Genomic DNA, 22,338 nt, shown 5'->3' on the forward strand with positions numbered 1-22,338 from the left:
TGCTCTCAAGGTTTGGAGACATTATTTATATGGCTCCAAGTTTGTGGTATTGACTGATCATCAGTCAATCAAGTATGTGTGTGATGCGGATGATTTGAGAGGCAGGAAAGCTCGTTGGGCAGAGTTAATGCAAGATTTTGATTTTGAGATCCGTTATCGGAAAGGGTCCATGAATAATATTGCAGATGCGCTTAGTCGGATTAGAGAGGTGAATACTTTGTCGTTCACCGAGATTTCTACTGACTTATTTCAGTCATTGAGAGGGCTTTGCAGGACTGATAGTTATTTTGGTCCATTTTGGCAGAAGATCTAGGACGGGAGCTCATTGATTGACCAAGACTCGGTGACTGAGTAGTCTACCATTCAGGCTGCAGGAGGTCAGTGAATGATTCGGAATGGTTTACTATTCCGTAATGACAAAATTTGTGTACCACAGATCCCGGACATTAGGTTCAAGATTCTGAGGGAGTGTCATGACGCCCCTTCTGCTGGACACCCTGGGTACACAGGACACTATCTTTAGTGAAACACACTTTTTATTGGCCGAAGATGAAAGGGTATGTAGAAGATTATGTTCTCAAGTGTCAGATTTGTCAGGCAAATAAAGCTGAACGCTTTAGACAGGCTGGGTTGTTGCATCCTTTGCAAATCCCAGGTAATAAATGGGAAAGTATTTCCATGGATTTTATTACCGGATTGCCAAGAACACATCAAGGCCACGATTCTATTTGGGTTGTGGTAGATCGCTTGACAAAGATGGCTAGATTTTTACCGACCCGGAAGAATATTACAGCTACGCAATTAGCTCGGCAGTTTATCGAGCAATTGTTTAGACTGTACGGGTTACCGTAGGACATAGTCAGTGACAGGGACTCTAAGTTTACGAGTGAATTTTGGAAACTTGTTTTTGAGAAGTTGGAAACAACTTTGAATTTGAGTTCCTCAGATCATCCTCAATCTGATGGCCAGACTGAAAGAGTGAATCAGATTTTGGAGGATATGCTTCGAGCATATGTATCCAAAAGACAAAGTTCATGGGAGGATTATCTTCCTATGTTAGAATTTGCATATAACAGTACTAAGCATACGAGTACAGGGTTTAGTCCTTTCATGCTTATGTACGGTTTTCAACCAAGATCACCTGTTACAGTAGGATTCTCAGGACTTCAGCATGATGCAGCACGTAATTTTTTGCAAGATATGCAGGAAATGTTACAAGTTGCAAAGTAATCTATTAGAAGTGCTCAAGACCGAGACACGTTTTATTCTAATAGACATCGTTCACCTAGAGAGTTCTCTGAAGGAACGATGGTGTATTTGCGAGTTCCGAAAGATTCCGAGACTTTACGGACAGGTAGATCTCCGAAATTGTCCCCTAGATACTGTGGACTATTTCGTGTTACACGACGGATTGGTTCAGTTGCATATGAATTGGATTTGCCTTCTCATGTCAAAGTTCATCCTGTATTTCATGTCAGTAGACTTAAGGAAGTACTGGGTGCAACCGGAATCTTATTCTAGGAATTGATTGTGGAAAGATAGAGAATTAATTCAATCATAAAAACCATTGCTTGTAAGCTTCAACTAAATCAAAGCAATTGAAAAATTAAACACTTAAACAAAAATACTTAGCTCCAAAAAGACCATATTGGGTGCAATCTTCCCCCCTCTTGTGCGTGGCCTCTCCCCACACAAGAGTATTTCTTTATTAGCTTTCCTTTTCACCAAAATTAGGCCATAGCCCCCAAAATACAAGATGTGCTTTTTAGAGAGCACGGCACTCTTCTTTAACAAAAATAGAGTGTCAAATTGGGACTAGGGTAAAGCCATAGGCTTTAATAAATTCCACAAAAATAAATGTATCTTTCCTAAAGTTCAAAATGGAAAAATCATTTAATAAGATTACAAGCTACTATGCTTGTCAAAAATGAAATGTGATGATCCAAGACATTTCTTCCAAAGTAAACTCTTCAATTCCCATAGTCTTCATCACCTGAAAATATAAGCCCAATTAATTATTAAATTAATCCCACAAATATTAAACAGGCACAAATCATCACCAACTCATGACTACCAGGCGTAAGTACCCCAGGAATCACCCTGCCATACAAACCTAACTGAAATAATCATAGGTGGCCTCAAACATACGTCATATACCGCACGTATTAATATTTATAGTGGTGTCACCCACGATATTAACCTAGCCGGCATGACGCAAGAGTAATCTAGGCGTCCCCAAATTACTCAAGAGGGGATGAATAATATTTTTCTAGAGGACTTAAAATATATTCTCATGACATCCCTCTTGCTTAAGTTTGCAATTGTCCTCAATTGCGGATTTGCTGGGTTTGAAAAGAATGAAGAATTTCAGGGTAAACTCGGAAAAATTTCTCAGGCATCCATTTAGCATCTTCTTGAGGATGATTCTTAAAAGTCAAAAGATACTTAAAGTATTGATTACCTGTTCTTGTTGTTGTTATCTCTTGGTCAATGATTGCATCAGGAACTAGTACTTCTTCCTCTCCTTCAATAAGAGGTGGTTCCTCATATGTTGGGTGAGTAGGAAGTGTTCCTCGAAAAGGTTTCAAGAGATGGATATGAAAAGAATTGTGGATATTCCAATTAGATGGAAGCTCTAGTCTATAGGCCACATCATTAATCTTTTGAAGGATTTTAAATGGCCCATAATATCTAGGCGCTAGCTTCACTGCAGGGAATTTTTCCACACTCTTTAATCGACGCTTTTCAATTCTCAAAAGTACATAATCACCTTCTTGAAATGAAAAATCTTTGCGCTTCCTATTTGCTTGAGATGTATACTTCTCTTGAGCTCTTTGGATACAATCACGCACTTCAGATAGAATGCGATCAAAGTCTCTAACATATTGGTCGGCTGCTTCAATCTTATGAGAGAGTCTAGTAGCCGGAATAGGCAATGCTCTTCCATAGATAATCTCAAATGGTGCTCGACCAGTAGCAGTATGAGGAGTATTATTATAAGCAAATTGGAGTAGGTGTATGTACTTATCCCATGCACTAGGTTGCTGGGAAACATAGGCTCTAAGCATATCTAAGATAGTGCTATTTGTAGCTTTCTTAAGGAGTTCAGTCAAAGGATTGGCAATGCAAGCAAAATTCTTGACGAACTTCCTATAATAACTACATAAGCCAAGAAAAGATCTAAGATCATGTATGTTTCTAGGCGTAGGCCAAGAAGCAATACACTCAATTTTCTTAGGATCTACACGAATTCCTTCGGCCGATACTATATGTCCTAAGTATTCAATCTCCTCTTGAAAGAAAGAACTCTTTTCAGGATTGACATACAATTCATTTTCTCTCAAAAGATTGAACACTTGTTCCAAGTGTTGTTCATGCTCTTGTCGATCCTTGCTAAAAACAAGAATGTCATCAAAGAACACTATAACAAAACTTTGAAACTTAAGGAATATACGATTCATCATACGGCTGAAAGTAGCTGGAGCATTGGTCAAACCAAATGGCATAACCAAAAACTCATAATGACCAGTTTGGGTTCTAAAAGCTGTCTTGAAAATGTCAGATTGAGTCATACGGACTTGATGATACCCAGACTTTAGGTCAATCTTGCTAAAGACCTTTGATCCTCTAAGCTTATCAAGAAGATCATCTACCCTAGGAATAGGATATCTGTTCTTGACAGTAATCTTATTCAATGCACGATAGTCTACACACATTCGGTAAGTTCCGTTCTTCTTCTTAACAAGAAGTACTGGAGCTCCAAAAGGTGAACTACTAGGTCGAATAAGGCCTCTCTCTAGCAAGTCTTCTATTTGGCTTTGGATTTCTCTTTGCTCTAAATTGTTGACTCTATAGGGAACTTTACAAGGCGGGGAATTTCCAGGCAATAAATCAATGCTATGATCCTCAGGCCTAGACTTAGGTAATCCTGGAGGCAGATCTTCCATGAAACAGTCACTAAATTTGGAGATAAAAGAATCAAACTTTGGTCTTTTGGATGTGTCCAACTCAGCATCAAGCTGGTTAACCCATACCATATAAGTCTTGTCTCTTTTTCTTAGAGCTCTCTTTGCTTGAGTGTGACTCAACAAAGGACTCATTTCTCCTTTGACTTGACACTGGAGGATAATATTTTCATTGTCCTTCCTTAGAGAAATACTATGAGTGTCATAGTCAATAATAGGATTGTATTTGTGTCTCCAAGGCATACCCAAAATTATATCTACCCCTTGTAAAGGTGCAACTAAGAAATCCCTCTTTTTTGTTAAAGGTTTGATGCATAAATTCAAATCTTTCACTACTTGCATGCAATTATACTTTGTTCCAATAAATGCTGCTTTGACTTTATAATGCGTAGGTGAAGAATGAAGATTTAATGCTCTAAGTACCTTTTCAGAAATGAAATCATGTGTACTACCATCATCATGCAAAATAAGAACTTCATGTCCATTTATCGTTCCTTTTATTTTAAGCAAAGAATGAACATGAGGTTTACCTTCCTGTTCTGAGTAATCTGGATCGGAATTACCCTCTTGCTTGAATGATTCTTCTTCATTGTCGTCTTCTTCAATCATATTGACTCGAGCTGCTGCTGCTGGTGTTGAATTCTTGGTACGCTCCGGACAATTCGGTGCTATGTGACCTTCTTTGTGGCACTTGAAACATTTGATAGGCGATGTCTTCGGTTTGCTACCATTGACTTTCTTATTGGTATTCATGTTGCCTTTAGCCTCTTCCTTGCCTTTGTCATGACCTGGTTTATACATCCTCTTTGAAGCATAAAAAGATTTAGTAAATGGTTTAGAAGAAGTACCCTCATGTGCTTTAATCTCTTTAGGAAAACCATTTTTACGTTCTGAATTAGTTGCCAAGGATATTGCAGAAGATAGTGAATGAGGTCGAAACATATTCACATCGGCCCTAATGGTAGATCTAAGGCCCGATATGAACTTCCTTTTTTGATCCTTCTCACTAACTCTATCCACAACCTGCACCTGTAATAAAGTATTCCAGAACTTTTCTACATACTGTGACATAGTTTCCTTTTCCAATTGATGCAAAGTGTCCCATTGGTGCCTAACTTTGGACTTGAATTGTGAGGGTAAAAAGTGCTTTTTAACCAGCCGTTGAAATCTTTTCCAAGAGTCTGGCTTATCACGACCTTGCTTAATTACACTCCACCATAAAGCTGCACTGTCTACCATATGATTGACTGCACATTTAATCTTATCTTTCTCTGAAAATTTTTCTCCAGAAAAATAGTCATCTAGTTGACTAAGCCAAGCTAAAATGACCCTAGCATCCTTCTTTCCATCATAATTTTGAAATGTGAAAGCTTTCCGACTAATCTTGGATTCTTTTTGTGATCTTTGTGCTTGCAATGTAGCATTTACAGCCCTTTGAATAGTGTCATCTTCGTCATCAAAAGATAGCGAAGAATCACGCTTGCGTTTACGATTTGAGAGCTGTCTCTCCAATTCAATACGCTTCTTTCTTTCTTCTACAATTTGATGTTGTAAAGAAAGGAGTTGCTCTTGAATTGATGGCGAGATAGGCAAATCTGCCATAGTGCTTGTGCAAATGATGTAGATAAATAAAATTTTACTTTATTTGATGTAAATAAATAAAGCAAAAATGAGTACTTATCTTATTTTTCTCCCGCAATTCGATCTTGGTTGAAGCTGAACAAGACGTTGTTCAATGGCTGAATTGAATTCTCGTCGCCTCAAACAAATCCCGAACGATTCCGCGTGATTCAAGAGTCTTGGGCTAGTCGAATTGTTGATGAAATAATTTTTCTGCACTTGAAAACCTGCTGAAACAATCCTGTAAACCTTGCCGACACTCTGTAATATTTTTCTGAAATTTTCAGAATTTTTCAGAAGTGATTTCGGAATTTTCTAGCCTTTTCTAGGCAATTTTCAAGCTTTTTAAAACCTGTAAATCACTTTTCTGCAGCCAGAAATTTTCAGAATTGGAAAACCTTTGAATTTCTCCTCAAATTTGGAAATTGGGAAAAGTAGAGGTTCAAAAAGGAGTGATGTGACTTGCATGGGGATTGGGAAAAGTAAGAGAAGGATTAGAGAGATTAAGATTATGGAGAGATTAGGCTTTGGAATTAAACCCTTTTTTTTTATATCACTTCTCCACGCCGTTTTGCGCCGGCAGGATGCGCCGTGCGCTTCTTCTTTGTTTTTCTTTTTGGAGAATTTTTTTAATGGCTTTTACATGCTGAATCTGCTCCATCCATTATAGGTTTGCCCAACCTTGAAGCTTTCTGATTTCTGAGAGTTACCCGTGAGGTTTTTAGCTATGAGGATTTCATCCATACGGTCAGATTCTGATTTCACAGAGAATTTAGAAAAACCGCTTTTTGATAAAGAGGGATGGTTTTGCAGGGTGGTGAGTGGGTTTGAGAGTAGATCTAGTTTTGAATCTTTGACCTTTGGGTAAAGACCTGCAAAACATCCTTCTGTCCACTCGATAAATTCCTGCACTTTCTTGATTTTTGAGAAGTTGAAGCCCTTTCCTACCTTCTCCACAAATCTCCTAGTCCAAGCTCTGATACCACTGCAACCGGAATCTTATTCTAGGAATTGATTGTGGAAAGATAGAGAATTAATTCAATCATAAAAACCATTGCTTGTAAGCTTCAACTAAATCAAAGCAATTGAAAAATTAAACACTTAAACAAAAATACTTAGCTCCAAAAAGACCATATTGGGTGCAATCTTCCCTCCTCTTGTGCGTGGCCTCTCCCCACACAAGAGTATTTCTTTATTAGCTTTCCTTTTCACCAAAATTAGGCCATAGCCCCCAAAATACAAGATGTGCTTTTTAGAGAGCACGGCACTCTTCTTTAACAAAAATAGAGTGTCAAATTGGGACTAGGGTAAAGCCATAGGCTTTAATAAATTCCACAAAAATAAATGTATCTTTCCTAAAGTTCAAAATGGAAAAATCATTTAATAAGATTACAAGCTACTATGCTTGTCAAAAATGAAATGTGATGATCCAAGACATTTCTTCCAAAGTAAACTCTTCAATTCCCATAGTCTTCATCACCTGAAAATATAAGCCCAATTAATTATTAAATTAATCCCACAAATATTAAACAGGCACAAATCATCACCAACTCATGACTACCAAGCGTAAGTACCCCAGGAATCACCCTGCCATACAAACCTAACTGAAATAATCATAGGTGGCCTCAAACATACGTCATATACCGCACGTATTAATATTTATAGTGGTGTCACCCACGATATTAACCTAGCCGGCATGACGCAAGAGTAATCTAGGCGTCCCCAAATTACTCAAGAGGGGATGAATAATATTTTTCTAGAGGACTTAAAATATATTCTCATGACACTGGGTGGAGCAGATCAGTTAGTTACTCCTCAAGAAATTATAGATGTCCAGGACATGACATTTGTTCCGCACGAACCTGAAAAGATTCTTGGCTTTCGTGAACGAAGATTGCATCATACGCTTATCACGGAATACAAGATCAAGTGGAAGGATCGTGTTGAGGAGGACGCTACATGGGAGACATTGACTTCTCTTCAGAGAGATTACCCTGGCTTTTTAGTGAGCTCAGGAGTGAGCTCTTAGAGGAAGGGGAGTATGTCATGTGCACAGTGGGTATCTACCGTGTGCTATACGCATGTAAGACTAGTTTCGAGGCTTGGGGAAGCTTGGAACTAGGCAGGCTGATTGACGAGCTGAGTTAGGGAAATACTAACGGGCGGGCACCCAAGTATGGACGGGCGGGCGGCCAAGTGTGGACGCCCGATGACCGGCCAAGAGCCTATAAAAGGGTGGCCAAGGTTAGTTATTGATATAGAGAGTCTCGCGAGTTTGTGAGAGCTCTATGGTCTTGGAGCCTGGATCTAGTGCAGACGTGCACCTGCTTTATGCAGCCGAGGCCGGCAGCAATCTCGAGGCCCGCGAGGGCAGCTTCGTGGCGGTATGGGACGTCACGAGGAGGAGATTGGTCGGTACGTCAACCTAGTTAGCTCAGCTCGTGGCTCGGTGGGGACAACCAAGACTGTGGGCTTGCCCACGGCCCTCAAGGTTGGGAGGTGAGTCAGGCCTGCACCCCCTTGCTTGTTTGTTGTTCGTTTGTTTGCAGGATTCGAGTTTCGAACCAAGATCGATCACGAGGGGATCCGTGGGGATTTGACATAGTCAAGCCACCTTCTGAAACCGGTCTCTGGTAGAAACCAAAGTGCGGTAGACTAGCAGTCACCCTTCCACTTGTAGTCCAGATATAAAAACAAATTTGATTGGAGCTAGAGTGCCCCAAATCTGAAATAAAACCGACACCTATTGGCCCCAAAGCTTGGCGCCCCTTGCAGTATTTCTTTATTCAATTTCAAAAATATGTAAGGCTGAGTACAACAAAACCAGCCAAGAGAATACACCTGTATGTCCAATCTGGCAACCCACAACACCTCTTAGCAAAGAGGATTCACACAAATCTGTGTCTCAAAGCAACACTCTGTGCTTCCCTCTGATCAACCAAGACCATTCAGCAGGAGAGCCTTGAGCATACATCTGGCATATCTCATGCACATGATTCCACAACTCAGCACAAACATACATTCACTGTCCAATCTCTGTTTCCACCCTTTTCACCCCTCCTCTCACAAGGGGCCAGATAGCACAACTCTGCAGCAGACATAAGCCAATGGAAAGAAAGGTAGATGAACAAGTTCAGAGCTTACCAAGTCAGCACGTGTTGCACCCGTGGAACAGTTCGTACCAGTTTGCACTTGACAATGACTGTCTGTACTCTTTCCCCTGCAACCACTTGACTATTGCACCAACCAAGCTCTAGAAATACTCTGCTTGCAACTGGAGATGCTATACCTGTCCGTATAGGTCAATAATTCAGCACTGTACCTGTCCGTACAGCCTCCACAGGTGCCTGTACTGTACTGGTTAGTACCCAACAGCAGCCGCCTGCTGACTGTACCTGTCAACGCAACCTGCACGTGTCTTGTCCAGCGCCGCCTGTACCTGCCCTGTCCGTGTAACTGTACCAGCAACAGTTCTGTACTCGTCTTCAGCTACTGTCAACGCAGCCTGTACCTGCAACAGCAGTTCTGTACGGGCAAATTCCACCTAGACTGTACGGTTTGCAACACGTGGACTGTACGGCCAGCTTTGCACAGAAAACAGCAGTAAAAACAGCAGCCAAACAGTTCAGCCGACCAACTTCTCTCCCACGCATGAGAACTTGCACGAGTCTCCAAAAGCAAGAGAGAGGGAGGGATGAGAGAGGCGTGTAACTCCAAAAGTGGAGTTTCCCCCTCTCCAAACTTATCCTAGGGCCCCAACTTTAATAAACATTAAAGTTCCCTAGGGGCCACTAAGGCCTAGGGGCAACCATAAATAAAACATTAAAAACATTAATGTTTTGGTTCCCCTTCACATCTGAAGTGTCCACACATCATTCTCATTTGTCCGGGACCCCAAATGTGAATCTTTTAATATTTTTGCTCAGCAACCACCATGCCTACACTTGTGCTGTTCCATTTTCACAGGGTCATGACACCTTCTGTGTAGTAGACCTTTAAAAGGCCCATGAGTCTTCATACTCTGCAAAGTTTTCATCTTCTTGGTAGGTTTCTTCTTCTTCCTGTATGACATTGGCCTCTGCTTTCTTGTGAAAGCAATTCTTCTCATTGTGATTGTTTTTCCCACAATGTTTGTAAGGCTTCTTTGAATAGCAATCTTCTTACCACAAAGGGAACACTTTATACCTTTGAAGTTCTTTGTGAAGAAAGAGCTGTCCCCCTCGGCTTTGTTCTTAATGTTTTATTCTTCTTCCTTCAAGGAGGCTATGACTCCTTCCAAGGTAAGATTTGGCACGTTCCTAAGTGTGGTAATGAGGAACCCCGTAATCCGTTTACCTAGTGATTGCATGCTAGGGCCTCAGCCTCACGTATCCTGGGGAGCTTTGAGCACGGGACCTGCTAGGTCTCTTGGAGATTGGCTTGCATTCAGATAGCTTCCCCCAATGGCTCAGGAGAGAGGCCTGAGTGGGATCCAAAGCAGAGACTAACTCAACCCCGACATCGACTCTGCCATTCCTCCAGAGTGGCTGGCCCCGATCCCTAACCCTCTTCCTCCGCAATGGTTGGGAGACCAAGCATGATATTCTCCTGGCAATTCATGGCGCGAGCTTCTCATTGCTCACTTTTCTCATGCCAAATTAGCATAGTCCCTCTTGGAAGACTTCAAGGGATGCGTGTTACAGAGAGTGAGGGTGATCAGATTCCATGCACATGAGTGGCACGTAGACCCACCTACGGCCAAGGTAGCCAAGGAGAGATTCTTGCGTTTATGGATTTGGGAGAGCTGGCCCATCACGTGCCTCCAGTAGAACCCGAGGGAGTGGACTTAGTGTAATCCTGTAAATAATGAGGAGACTCCGGATACACCATTCTTTGCATACACCACACGGCTAGGCCGTAGGATCCAGATGCCCGAGGTCGAGGGCACTCCAGTGGCAACAGGACACTGGCGCCTCTCACCCCGTACTATTACATTGGGCACTGTCGCTTGGGCCACTTAGGCCGAGCTGGTCATGGCTTATGAGGAGGAAGGTGGGGAGCTAGCCCTTCACAAATCTCACCTTCGCATCTCGACAATGCCAGTCCCAGCCCCATCTACTGGTCATTGGACTCGTGGTTCAAGCCAGAGATGGGAGATTTGTAGCAACATTGCCACATGGCACATCTAGAGAGCTCGATGCAGAGCGAAGCCATCAAAGGCACCCACACTCCGCCTACGGAGTTAAAGAGAATGTGGGGGAGAGTGAGAACTTCAAACCCTAGCAAGCAAACACACACACACACACACAAGAGAGAGCAAGACACAAGAGAGATAGATAGCTGAATTTTCTTCTATCTTCTTCTTCTCTACTCAACCAACATAACATAACTTGGAAGATATGTACATACTTGGAACACTTGGGGTCCGCATTTGAGAACAACTGCGATGTAAGAGAGAGAAAATGTAACTATTTGGCCCTCCTAACTCTATTTCACATGATGAAACCCATGCCCGGACGCCAGACAGGTGGAAGAAGACATGGAGACAGGGTCCATAAGGTTTGACTAAGAAAAAGCACGATTCTTGGTCAAAAAGCAAGAAAAATCAAAAAGTCAAATAGGGTTGACCGCGAGCCAAGGACACCATTGAAAAGAGGAGGTTGAGCCGAACCAAAAAGCTAAAAGCAGCTGTAAGGCCAAAAAGCAAGGCACAAAGCACCAAAAGTTGAGTAATATTTTATTAATAAAAGTAAAAAGAGCAAAAGCAAAGGCAAAAAGAGAAAAGCAAAGCATGAAGGCTTTTTGGCAAAAAGCAAGGCTTTCCCAAGTATAAAAGAAGCATGAGCCTCTCTTGAGCATCATGTTGAAGAAGAACCTTTTCATCGTATTGCCATCTTTGTTCAAGCGTGCAGATTATCTTCTTCATCATCATCTATGAACCAAATCATTCACTACCCGCTGATTTCAGAGCGCCTCCAGCAACTGCAGTGCCATGTCACCATCTTTCTATGCAACTGTAGGGATCTGTACAGCTGTACGGACCCCCCCCAAAAAAAAATCAAAAATCCTAAAAATTCCCAAAACCCTAAAATTGCTCAAAAAGCCGTAAAAACTGGTTTTTGGAGGTTTTTGAAACCGGCCTCTGGTAGAAACCAAAGTGCGGTAGACTAGCAGTCACCCTTCCACTTGTAGTCTAGATATGAAAACAAATTGGATTGGAGCTAGAGTGCCCCAAATCTGAAAATTAAACGACACCTGTTGGCCCCAAAGATTGGCGCCCCTTGCGGCATTTCTTTATTCAATTTCAAAAATATGTAAGGCTGAGTACAACAAAATCAGCCAAGAGAATACACCTGTATGTCCAATCTGACAGCCCACAAAACCTCTCAGCACAGAGGATTCACACACACAGATCTGTGTCTCAAAGCAACACTCTGTGCTTCCCTCTGATCAGCCAAGACTATTCAGCAGGACAGCCTTGAGCATACATCGCGCATATCTCATGCACATGATTCAACAACTCAGCACAACATACATTCACTGTTCAATCTCTGTCTCCACCCTTTTCAATCTGCCATACCCCTCCTCTCACAAGGGGCCAGATAGCTCAAATCTGCAACAGACATAAGCCAATGGAAAGAGAGATAGATGAACAAATTCAGAGCTTACCAAAATCAGCTCGTGGATCTGCACCGGAGGAAGTGATTGTACCAGTCTGTACTTGCACACTTGTTTCAACAATTTTGCTTCACACGTGTGGGTGTACCTGTCTGTACCTTCCTCCCTGCATACATCTCAGTGCTGTACCTGTCTGTACAGACCAGAAAAACAGCACTGTACTTGACTGTACAGCTTGTACCAGCAGCCCACGTGGCACTGTACTTGCATGTGCTGCCTGAAAACAGTCTTTGTACCCGACTGTACCTGCTCAGCCAGTCAGCGCCGCCAGTTCCAGTTCTGTCCAGCACCTGTCTAGCGCCTGCTCTGTCCGTACAGTGTACCAGCAGTAGTACAGGACTGTACTTGCAGTCGTACCAGCCTGTGCTGCCTGAAAACTGCAGCTGCAGCCGCCTGCAACAGTCTGTACCTGCTCCACAACCGCCGCCTAAGCCTGCAACAGTACCTGCTGTCGTACAGGACTGTACGGGCAGTTTCCACAGTGCTGTACGGCCTGTTCTAGCACACAGTAATCAGCAGCCAAACTTCTCTATAGCAGCCGACTAGTCCCACGTTTCTTCTCCACGCTTCCTTCTTGCACGATTCCCAAAAGCTAGAGAGAGAGTGAAGTGAGAGAGGCATGCACTCCAAAAGTGGAGTTGCCCCCTCTCCATACTTGTCCTAGGGCCCCAACTTTAATAATTATTAAAGTTCCCTAGCCACTAAGGCCTAGGGGCAACCACACATATAACATTAAAATATTGGTGGTTGCTGAGCCAAAATATTAAATGATTCACACTTGGGGTGCCCGGACAGAGAGAATGATGTATGGACATCCCTAGGTGTGAAGGGGGGAACTAGAACATTATGCCCACACTTGTGCTGTTCCATTTTCACAGGGCCATGACAGTTTTCATTGCCCAAAAACCATTAAAACAGGTTTTATATCAGTTTTCTTGCCAAAAAGAGCTTCTCTAGGGTTTTCATCATCGACAAGGCTTGGGATGAGCGAGTGAATTTAGAGCTTGGACATGGAACTTGGGCATAGAGCTTGGACATGGAACATGAAGCTTGGACATGGAAGCTTGAACTTGAGCATAGACATGAAGATAGGCCACAGGATCCAAATGCCTGAGATAGGTGGCACACCAACAACAGTAGCACATTGGCAGTCTCAGGACCTATCACAGTGCTCACTTTCAAGCTTCTTGAAGAGGCTTTGGAATAGCTTTCGGCCTAGAAAGATCACTCTCTTTCTTTGGTTGATGGAACACAAGGGTTTGGCGGTCGGTACTTGGCTGGCAATTGGAGGTCGGCCAACAGCTTGCTCTCGGTGCGGCCACCCTCAGGAGTCTCAGCGACATTGCCTTTGGGATTGCCCGAAGGCTCAACAGATTTGGCAGCGAATTCTTCGCATCTTTGCTATGGACAGGGCATCGACCTGGATCATTACTTGAGGCACTGTCGAATGGGCCACAGAGGCTGGAGTGGTCAGGGCTTATGAGGAGGATGGGGGAGGGCTAGCCCTTCAAGTCTCTTACCATCGTATTGCAGTAGTATCAATCACAGCCCCACCTACAGGCGACTGGTGATCAAGCTCATGCCAGAGATGGGAGAGTTGCAGTAGCATTGTAGCCTCGCAAATTTGGTGTGCGAGATGCAACGAGGCCATCGAGTACCCATTGAGACCATAAGGGGTATATGGCTCGATATCATTCACACCCTCCGCAATCAGTGGGGGAAGTTACAGGGAGGTTCTGACCGCATGCGGAAGTGGCAGGAAGCTTTCTTGAGGCTTTGGAGGCCTGGCCCTTTCCTCACAGATAGAGGCGGAGACCCCATTTGGCATTACAGACCACCTGTGTGGTTGCCCCCCCCGGTATGAGATAGCTTTCTCCTCACAGAGCAACCAGCTGGAGGAGAAGTGTGTCTTCCCTTATGATGATTTGATTCCTGCCCCATCCATGAGGCAAGTTTGTATCTAGCCCTACAAGGTTGTAGTACGTCAACTGCCGACTTCGGATACCCATCCCTTGGGTAATTGTGAGGGTGCTCCGAAAAAGGGATTAACGCCAAAACTTGCACTAAGGAATTTGAAACCACCAAAGTACACTGGCACTTAACCTTCTTGCACGGTTGATGCAGTAGATCAGTGGGCTTTCGAAGTGGGAGCAATGTTTTACTTTACGTGATATCATAGATGAGCACATTAGAATCCAGCATGCTGCATATAATTTACAGCATGTGCCTCATCGTTGGTGGAGGAAAATTCAAAAGGATAGGGTAATCCCAAATACTTGGGAAGAAATTAAGGATATGTTTATTCAAAATTTTGTGCCACAAGATAGGTAGAGTAGAACACTTGATACTTGGGTTTTTATCTCTCAAAAGAATCTTACAATTCAAGAGTATGCAAACAAGTATCAAGAGGTTGTGAGTTTATTCAAGGCTCTATAATCGATACACATTCGATAAGAACCATCTTTCTTCTTAACTAGCAAAACCAAAGAAGCGAATGATGAGAAACTGGGGCAAATGAGTCCTTTCACTAGGTCCTCCTCAATCACCTTCGACACCTCCTCCTCCTCCACCAAACTCATCCGGTACGGAGGTCTACTGACCTCAAGTGCACCGAGCACAAGCTCTATTTGATGCTCCACATTTCTACGCGGAGGCAAAAAAGAGAACAAGTAAGATTTGAAAACATCATAAAATTCCGTCAGAATTTTCTCTTGCAAAGATTGTGGCATTATAATTTGGAGTTCCACTTTCATGTGTGTCTATAACACTTGGAACTTTTTGAACCCAACCTTAAACAAGAGACTTGCAATATATTCTTAGCATTTGTGTAGCAGTAATTAATGCATTCTTGGGTAGATCTAGCTCACCTTTTATGTAATGCATTCTCCCCTCATGCATAAATTGATAGACATGCGTTGCAAAGTCGATAAGAGGCTTCTTCCATGCATGCCATTCTTTCCCTAGCACAACAATATCAAAGTTGAGCTCTTCAAAGTAGGATTGAATGGTGAGACCAAGGCCTCCAACCTATTGACAAACCTTTGTTGCTTTGCCATCTGCTAGCTCAACTGTATACTGATATGGCGAGAGTTGAGTTTTCGACACTATGACATTATGACTAGAGCTCGGTATACACGGGCCTAGTCATAATGCGGTTAGTTCTCAACTTGTCAAGAAGTTAAAGTTGAAAACTCAACCCTCACCATATCAATATAGTAGATGGCAAAGGAACAAAGGCTTGGGATCAAGAGGTTGTAGGCCTTGGTCTCACCATTCAATCCTACTTTGAGGAGCTCAACTTTGATATTACTCGACTAGCACGTTTTGATGTTGTGCTAGGGAAAGAATGGCATGCACAAAAGAAGCCTCTCATCGCCTTCGCAACGCATGTTTAACAATTTATGCATGAGGGATCACATAAAAGGTGAGCCAAATCTACCCAAGAATGCATTAATTACTGCTACACAAATGCTAAGAATATCTTGTAAGTCTCTCTTTTAAGGTTGGGTTCGAAAAGTTCAAACAATCCACAAGACTTTCTAGCCCGAAGCAAAGGAAACCATCCACAAGAAAGTTTGCACCACCTCTTGGTTAAAGCAATGGCAAGGGTTTCATCTCTTCGCAATGAGGAAGGGTGGGTTGGGGTCCCGGGTAGGAAAGCTGAGAACACCTGAAACAACTGGCTGAATTCTTTGGCCAAGCACCAAAGTTCTAATACCATTGTTACATGCAGCGTAGCAAAAGTCTTCTTGATCGTGATTAGTGATGCCTTAATTGCTGATTATGATAAAAGCAAAGAAAAAGAGAGATGGAGAATACACCCTTCTTCCTTGACTTGAAGATGACTACATTTTCCTCTTCTCACATAGGACTGAAAAATGATGATGCTTGCAGGACCTCTAGAGCTTGTGTTCTCCTTCTCTAGCTTGCCCGTGGGCTGAAGTATAAATGAGGTATAAATATATACCAAGCAAATGTGCAAGTCAGCCTGCTGAAACTGACAGACAAGGGCGCCTCCTTCTAATCAACACTACCCTTCACGATTTGGTCAATTGGCACCCAATGGGTGCCCATAGGCTTCCCACAACCTTGCTCATGCTTCCATCACACTACCATGGCCATCCCTTACCTTACTAGTGGCCTTTGACGGAAATAGGCTTTCACACAAGTAGACCTTAAAATTCCTAAATGACCTGATAGGTGTGCTGGATACACGACCATGCATCTGAGCGCCTAGAACCTTCTACAACATTACAGCTTGCAAGTGCGCTATATATGACCACCTATCTCTGGCGGGACTCCTAGATAGACAGTGCCCGACGGATTGTCCCTAGACAAGGGCTCACAACATGTTCAATGCCCATCAAAAAGGTATCCTAAGTGTACTCATTATGCAGAATGCCCACATGGCACCCTAGTACACCAAGTTACAACAGGTAAACATAAACAAGGCTCATGATGGACCCTTAGTCCTTGAGGGATGTAATGCACTTGTATTGGTCCCATAGATCACATTTGACTTCCCGCAAAACTTTAAAATCTCTCTCTCTCTCTCTGTCGCAATGTTGGGAAAACAAAGATAATAATCGACCTAAACCTTGCCCCCCTTGTCACATATTTTGAAGGTGGTAAAGCCTTTTGAATGCTTGGGTGTTAACATCCCATCAAATAAGTGGCTTTAATGCCACAAGGTAATGTTTGGCTTTGGTCTCTGTTGAATCAATTGTTAACATAATAATGGCATCAGGGATTTTGTTTTTGCTCAATGAGTAGTTACAGGTGAGTGAGCGGATAGTGCGAAGGGTGTGTGGGACCCAAAAGGCCCGCAGAGCGATGGGGGACAGAAGAATCTCCTGCAGACTTCTGCAAATAGCACAGAAAAAACAAAATGCCGCTTTCTGAAGCGGCTCCGCTTTGGATGCGATTGGCGTCTCTCAGCAGAAAACGATGGTCTATGGGAAGAGGAATACCACTCTCTGATACCAATGTTGTAAAAGAAAAGAAAAATCTAAGCTAACCTACTCTACACACCAAAATCTTGAAGAGGTACATCTTGGAAGATAGCACAACACACGAGAAGAATATAGGATATCAGGAGGCATTGGCCTATGTGGCAGATGATGGAAGTTAAACACCAGAATTTGGACAATGTTAGCAGTATTAGTCCATCTCTGAAGAGTTTTGAGGAGCCTTAGAACAGCCAGACTCTGGCTGGGGGCTAAGCATGTGAACAGCCTCGCGGGGGGGGGGGGGGGGGGGGGGGGGGAAGGGGAAGGGGAAGAAGAGAGAGACTATAAATATTCATGTGCCCACCAGTAGTAAAACAGAACAAAAATCTGCAGCAAAGACGGGTTCTTTGTCGGGTAAGTTGGATATTATATGGTTTTATTTTTAGGATCTTTTTGACCCAAAAAAAAAAGCTAGTCCATTTCTAGCTAGTGCAGCCTTAATTTCACAACACTCCTTCACCTTGTCTCATTGTTAAATATGGCTCAAAATGGTCTCACCTAGATATCTTTGTACATGGGCTCATGCATCTGAGGTGCCTATAAGTTGGTGATCTGGTGCCTTCTCTCTCTCTCTCTCTCTCTCTCGGCTAGGACTAAACTACCACTTGTATGCACTTGCAGAATGGGATGACAAGGAGGAAGAAAAGGATGCTTTACAGCAATGGGAAGATGATTGGGATGATGATGATGTGAATGATGATTTCTCTCTGCAGCTGCGCAAAGAGTTGGAAAAAAAGACAGAGAGCTAGGTGGTGGGGCTGCTTGGAGCTGCGTTGTTAGATATTGGTATAGTTTATGAAATCATGTAGGAAGGGCCAGTCTTAAATTTTCTGTACTTTGAATTGATATGTGAAGTTGGAGTTAAGCCGTTTATGAGAAACTAATGTTGGGCACCACTGAGCTGGTGAACTTAAAACTGCAAAGCTTCCAAGGTGGTGTTTGACGGACTGAGGTATGTTTTGGCAAATCGAGTGCAATTAATGAAAAGCTGTTGGTTTGTATGAATTGAGGCCTATACCGTAATTGGTGAAGCTTGTTTTGTCATTTTTGTGTGGTTGAACCTAGCTTCTAAGAGCTGATAGGTTGACACAGTTGCATAGAAACCATTGCTTAAGAAAGAGGGTGAAGAAGCCTCTTTGGCATCACATAGAAAGTATCACTGGTTTGTAGCTACAGATTTTGAAGACTATCCTAGGTTTTGTAGGATTCAGGCAACAGTCTTGATAGATAGCTGTAAATGCCAAGTTCTAAAGTTATTCTAGTACCTTGTCATGTGGATCCTTCTAGTGTGCAAGAACTGGAGGGACCAGAAGTCGTGTTTATTTTACAATGACCCCAATGGTCCCCCCATGATAGATGGCTCCCAATGGTCCTCCCATGATAGATGCCAAGCCTTCTAGGACCTTGTCGTGTTGTGCATCCTCCTCGTGTGCAAGATCTCCACAACCCCCAATGTTCCCCCATGTTACACATGAAAATTGGGGATAAAAGTAGTGGGATGTGCAGCTTTTTTATTGTATGTTTTCTTGCCTTAAAAAGAACTTGGTTTTATTGAATAAAGATTTTGTTTAAATTAAAGACATTAGGTGTGGCTTCTATAATGGACCCTTAAATCGAGCATTGAGTCACTTCTTTTCTTTAATCAAGTGAAAGTATACCATTTAAAAAAAGATACTATCTTAATACTAAAAGCCCCTGAATCGATAAACATTAAGAGGCATGCCCAAGTCCAGAGAAAGATCGATATGACTCTTGAATTGAGTAAGTCTTCTACATACCTTAAAGTTGAAATCAATCTTAGTATGAGTTAAGTCTTCCATCCCTGATGTCCTTTAACCTTGTTAAGGTTATTATGTCCTTAATGTAAACAACTTATTTTCCTCCCAACATTGATCTGATCCTCCTTTCAAAACCAACAAGCCCCCCCTTTTCCCCTCTCCCTTCTTCACTTCTTTTTGAAGTGTTCTATACATGTTTTCATTCTTTAATATTTGATTTTACTCCTTAGTAAGTGTTGGATTCTCACCCAAGAGTATCTCGACTCTTTTGAAACCCATTACCTTACAACTAATGATGCATTCTTTATAAATCACATGTAATTCAGATCATAAATGCAAATGTTTTAATGCATGCCAGGTGAGCCGGCACTAAGTAGTAAAAGGTAGCCATTGTTCAAGGCACCAAGCTCAAGCAAAATTATGGGTAGTGAGGGCACTAAGTAGTAAAAGGTACCCATTGCTCAAGGTACCAAGCTCGAGCAAAATTATGGGACCCAATGCCGAAAAAAAACATCCTGTAGTTGGTATAGACTCTCTCACTCAACAAGTGAATTGTGTGCACAAGAGAGAGAGAGTCTCTTAAGTAAGCTAAGCAAAGCCATGCCATGACATGCCATGTCACTTACTTCCTCATCAATGCCATGCCATGTTACTTGAGCTAACTAGTTGCTTCCATCCGACAACCCAAACTTTTCCTCCCACTTCAGGTGGCCCAACTACAGTCTCCCATGCATTGGAGTGGCTGCTTCTCTCTTGAAACTTGCCACCCACTTGGCTGGGGGCTTGGTTGGATTGTAGTTATTGCCAACTCTGTTGGCCTTCATTTCTAGCATGTGGATCTTTCCATCTTTGCCCTCCTTGCTCTCTCGGCTCTCTCATTTGACTGAAGCACTTAAGCGTTAAATCATAATGTGCTACGTTTCTTGTTTTAGGAGTTACTCTTTCAGATATTTTTCTTCATATCCTTGTAATCTTCACAAAACGTTTTCTAGTGTTTTTCGGTGCTTACATTTGTTTGTTGTTAAGTAAATGTATATACTCTCAATTTGTAAACTTGGAAGGTATGTTTAGTTTTTTTTTGGAAGAAGTCTACCTTTGACAAGACTCTAGGAACATGAGATTGCTCATCCCTAGAGTTGATTGCCACAAATTATCATCTTCTAATCCTTTCAAAGGATCCATGTATTGGTATCAAATCAAACACAATAAAAATTTATTTTCCCTTAACATGCACATCATCTCATGGGGCATACACAATCCAAACAACAAAATGATCAACAAATTATTTCCCCTTACCATGCACATCATCTCATGGACTATTAATGTGGCACACACAATTCAAACAACAAAATGATCAACATAACCAAGCCCAAGTTATAATAATTCTCGAGGATTCATAATCAACTTGGACAAGGTATAGGGCCTAAGACAATGAGAACAAGAACAAGTCACCCCTTAGTCAAGTGACCTATAAAATAAAATAGTGGTGAACTCTTTTAATTAAAAAATTCTCACAATTTGCATAAAATCGATGCTATAGCATGCATGTAGGTTCATGTTAAGGTTTGAACCAATTGAGACACAATATATAGACAATAGAAGAGTTTAGAGATCTTGACATTAGGGAATTTCTTGACTAAAAAAGGGTCCTCTAAGAAGATATTACAAAAAGTTGAGTCCTTTTGATCTAATGAGAGGGGTTCGAATTTCTAGACTAAAAAAGGGTTCTTTAAGAAAATATTAAAAAAAATGAGTCCTTTGATCTAATGAGAGGGCTTGGATTTTAGATTTTACATGGATCTTTTGGAATCTTATGAAACAGGATCTTGCAAGATCAAGCATATCTTATATAATATTGGGGCTCACATATTAAAAAAAGAGGGAAATGTTAGATGTATCTCTTTGTCCTCACATTAAAATAATCTAAATGGTAAAAGGGTAATGTTCAAATTTAATTACAAATTTCATTTCCCTCCTCTCCTCTTTTACTTTTCCACTTTTTTGGCTGCAAAATTTGATCTAGTCGTACCTCCTCATGCTTTGCTTTGTTTTTGTGCAAATTTAACACATAATGAATTTTTTTAAGCGAGTTTAGACAACAAGACATCGAGACATTCATAGATTACCGTGGTTAGAAGATGTTCCTTGCAAACTAGTTCATTGATCAAAGATTTTGAGTAAGGGGAAAGGTATGGGCCCACTTTTCATTTGTCATTACTTTCTTCATTGATGTAGAAGATAGTTTTATGTTGGAGAGGCACAAATGTTGCTTTCCTATTCTAAATTATCTATTATTTTGGTTGAAAGCTTGGTTTTTGAAAGTTTCTTTGGTAGAAAGATATGATACTGTTTCATTTGAGTACTGTTTTATGTATATCAAGCCCTATACATAAGAGTATTGTGGTGCTTTCTCAAAAATATTTTCAATTGTTTCCTTGGTCAATTTTACGTTTGAATCATAACAAATCAAGTAATGAAACTTTCCTTCATCTATTTATATCAACATTTAAGTGCTCTTATAATGGTTAAGTGCACATTTGTTCTTTCAATTATTTGGTAAAATACGAGTTCTCTTTCATTGCTCTACAAGGATATTTTTGACATTATTGTTGTATTGGATTTGGAGCTTTATTTATATTGGTAAAACTACAGGATACTATGTTGGATAGCAAAGGCATTAAGACATACAAAGGTTATTGTATATTATTTGTTTAGAGATCTCTTTAAATATTATTTTTATATCCTTACTTTATTGTAGGGCTTTCTAAATCTCATCTCAGTTAAATTTTTGTTCTATACGTCAAAAAAAGAAAGTCAAGAAGTAGTATTCCACACCATGGAGGTTTCAAACAAAATGGACAAGGAATCCAATATTACAATACGTACTCATGGGTTTTTATGTAACCAAGAACTCATGGCACGTTTAGGGTTACATCAGTGACCTGTCCAAGCATTAGAAAGGTAGAATTTTGCATTTCAGACATCAAAGTGATGGTACACATATCATGGACATTCTTGTTTATTAGCATGTTTACATGCACAAAGCAGGTTGTATCGGAATTGCTTGTCATGGGTGGGCACAAATGGCTCTGTTTTTGTTATTGTGTGTCTCTTAAGGTTCTAGATTCGTTATGGAGTTTGGAACTATGACATACATTTGTTTTTCAAGTGCTACTTTTGAGGGTTGTGTAGGCTGGGTGTTCTCTGACTCTTGATTGTAAAGTCTAATGGGATTTGTTGTGGTTCAGCTAGTTGGGGTGCTGGATCCACTAGGGCCGATTGAGCCAATGCTTCTCTCTCTCTCCCTCT

At 41.6% G+C, this 22,338-nt stretch overlaps 1 protein-coding gene across 1 annotated transcript in view; it reads left to right on the plus strand.

The window, feature by feature from the left end:
• Nucleotides 1-18,256, plus strand: part of LOC147615761 (protein DELETION OF SUV3 SUPPRESSOR 1(I)-like) — a 28,502-nt gene extending 10,246 nt beyond the window's left edge. Inside the window, exon 2 of the mRNA XM_086778351.1 lies at nucleotides 17,873-18,256. Within this exon, the coding sequence (XP_086634477.1) occupies nucleotides 17,873-18,000 (128 nt within the window). The 3' untranslated portion in view covers nucleotides 18,001-18,256. The remainder of the gene's footprint in view (nucleotides 1-17,872) is intronic.
• The last annotated feature ends 4,082 nt before the right edge of the window (nucleotides 18,257-22,338 follow it).

The sequence above is a fragment of the Cibotium barometz genome, chromosome 39, assembly GCF_041138505.1.
Source record: "Cibotium barometz isolate CiBa-2024 chromosome 39, ASM4113850v1, whole genome shotgun sequence".
Lineage (NCBI taxonomy): Eukaryota > Viridiplantae > Streptophyta > Polypodiopsida > Cyatheales > Cibotiaceae > Cibotium > Cibotium barometz.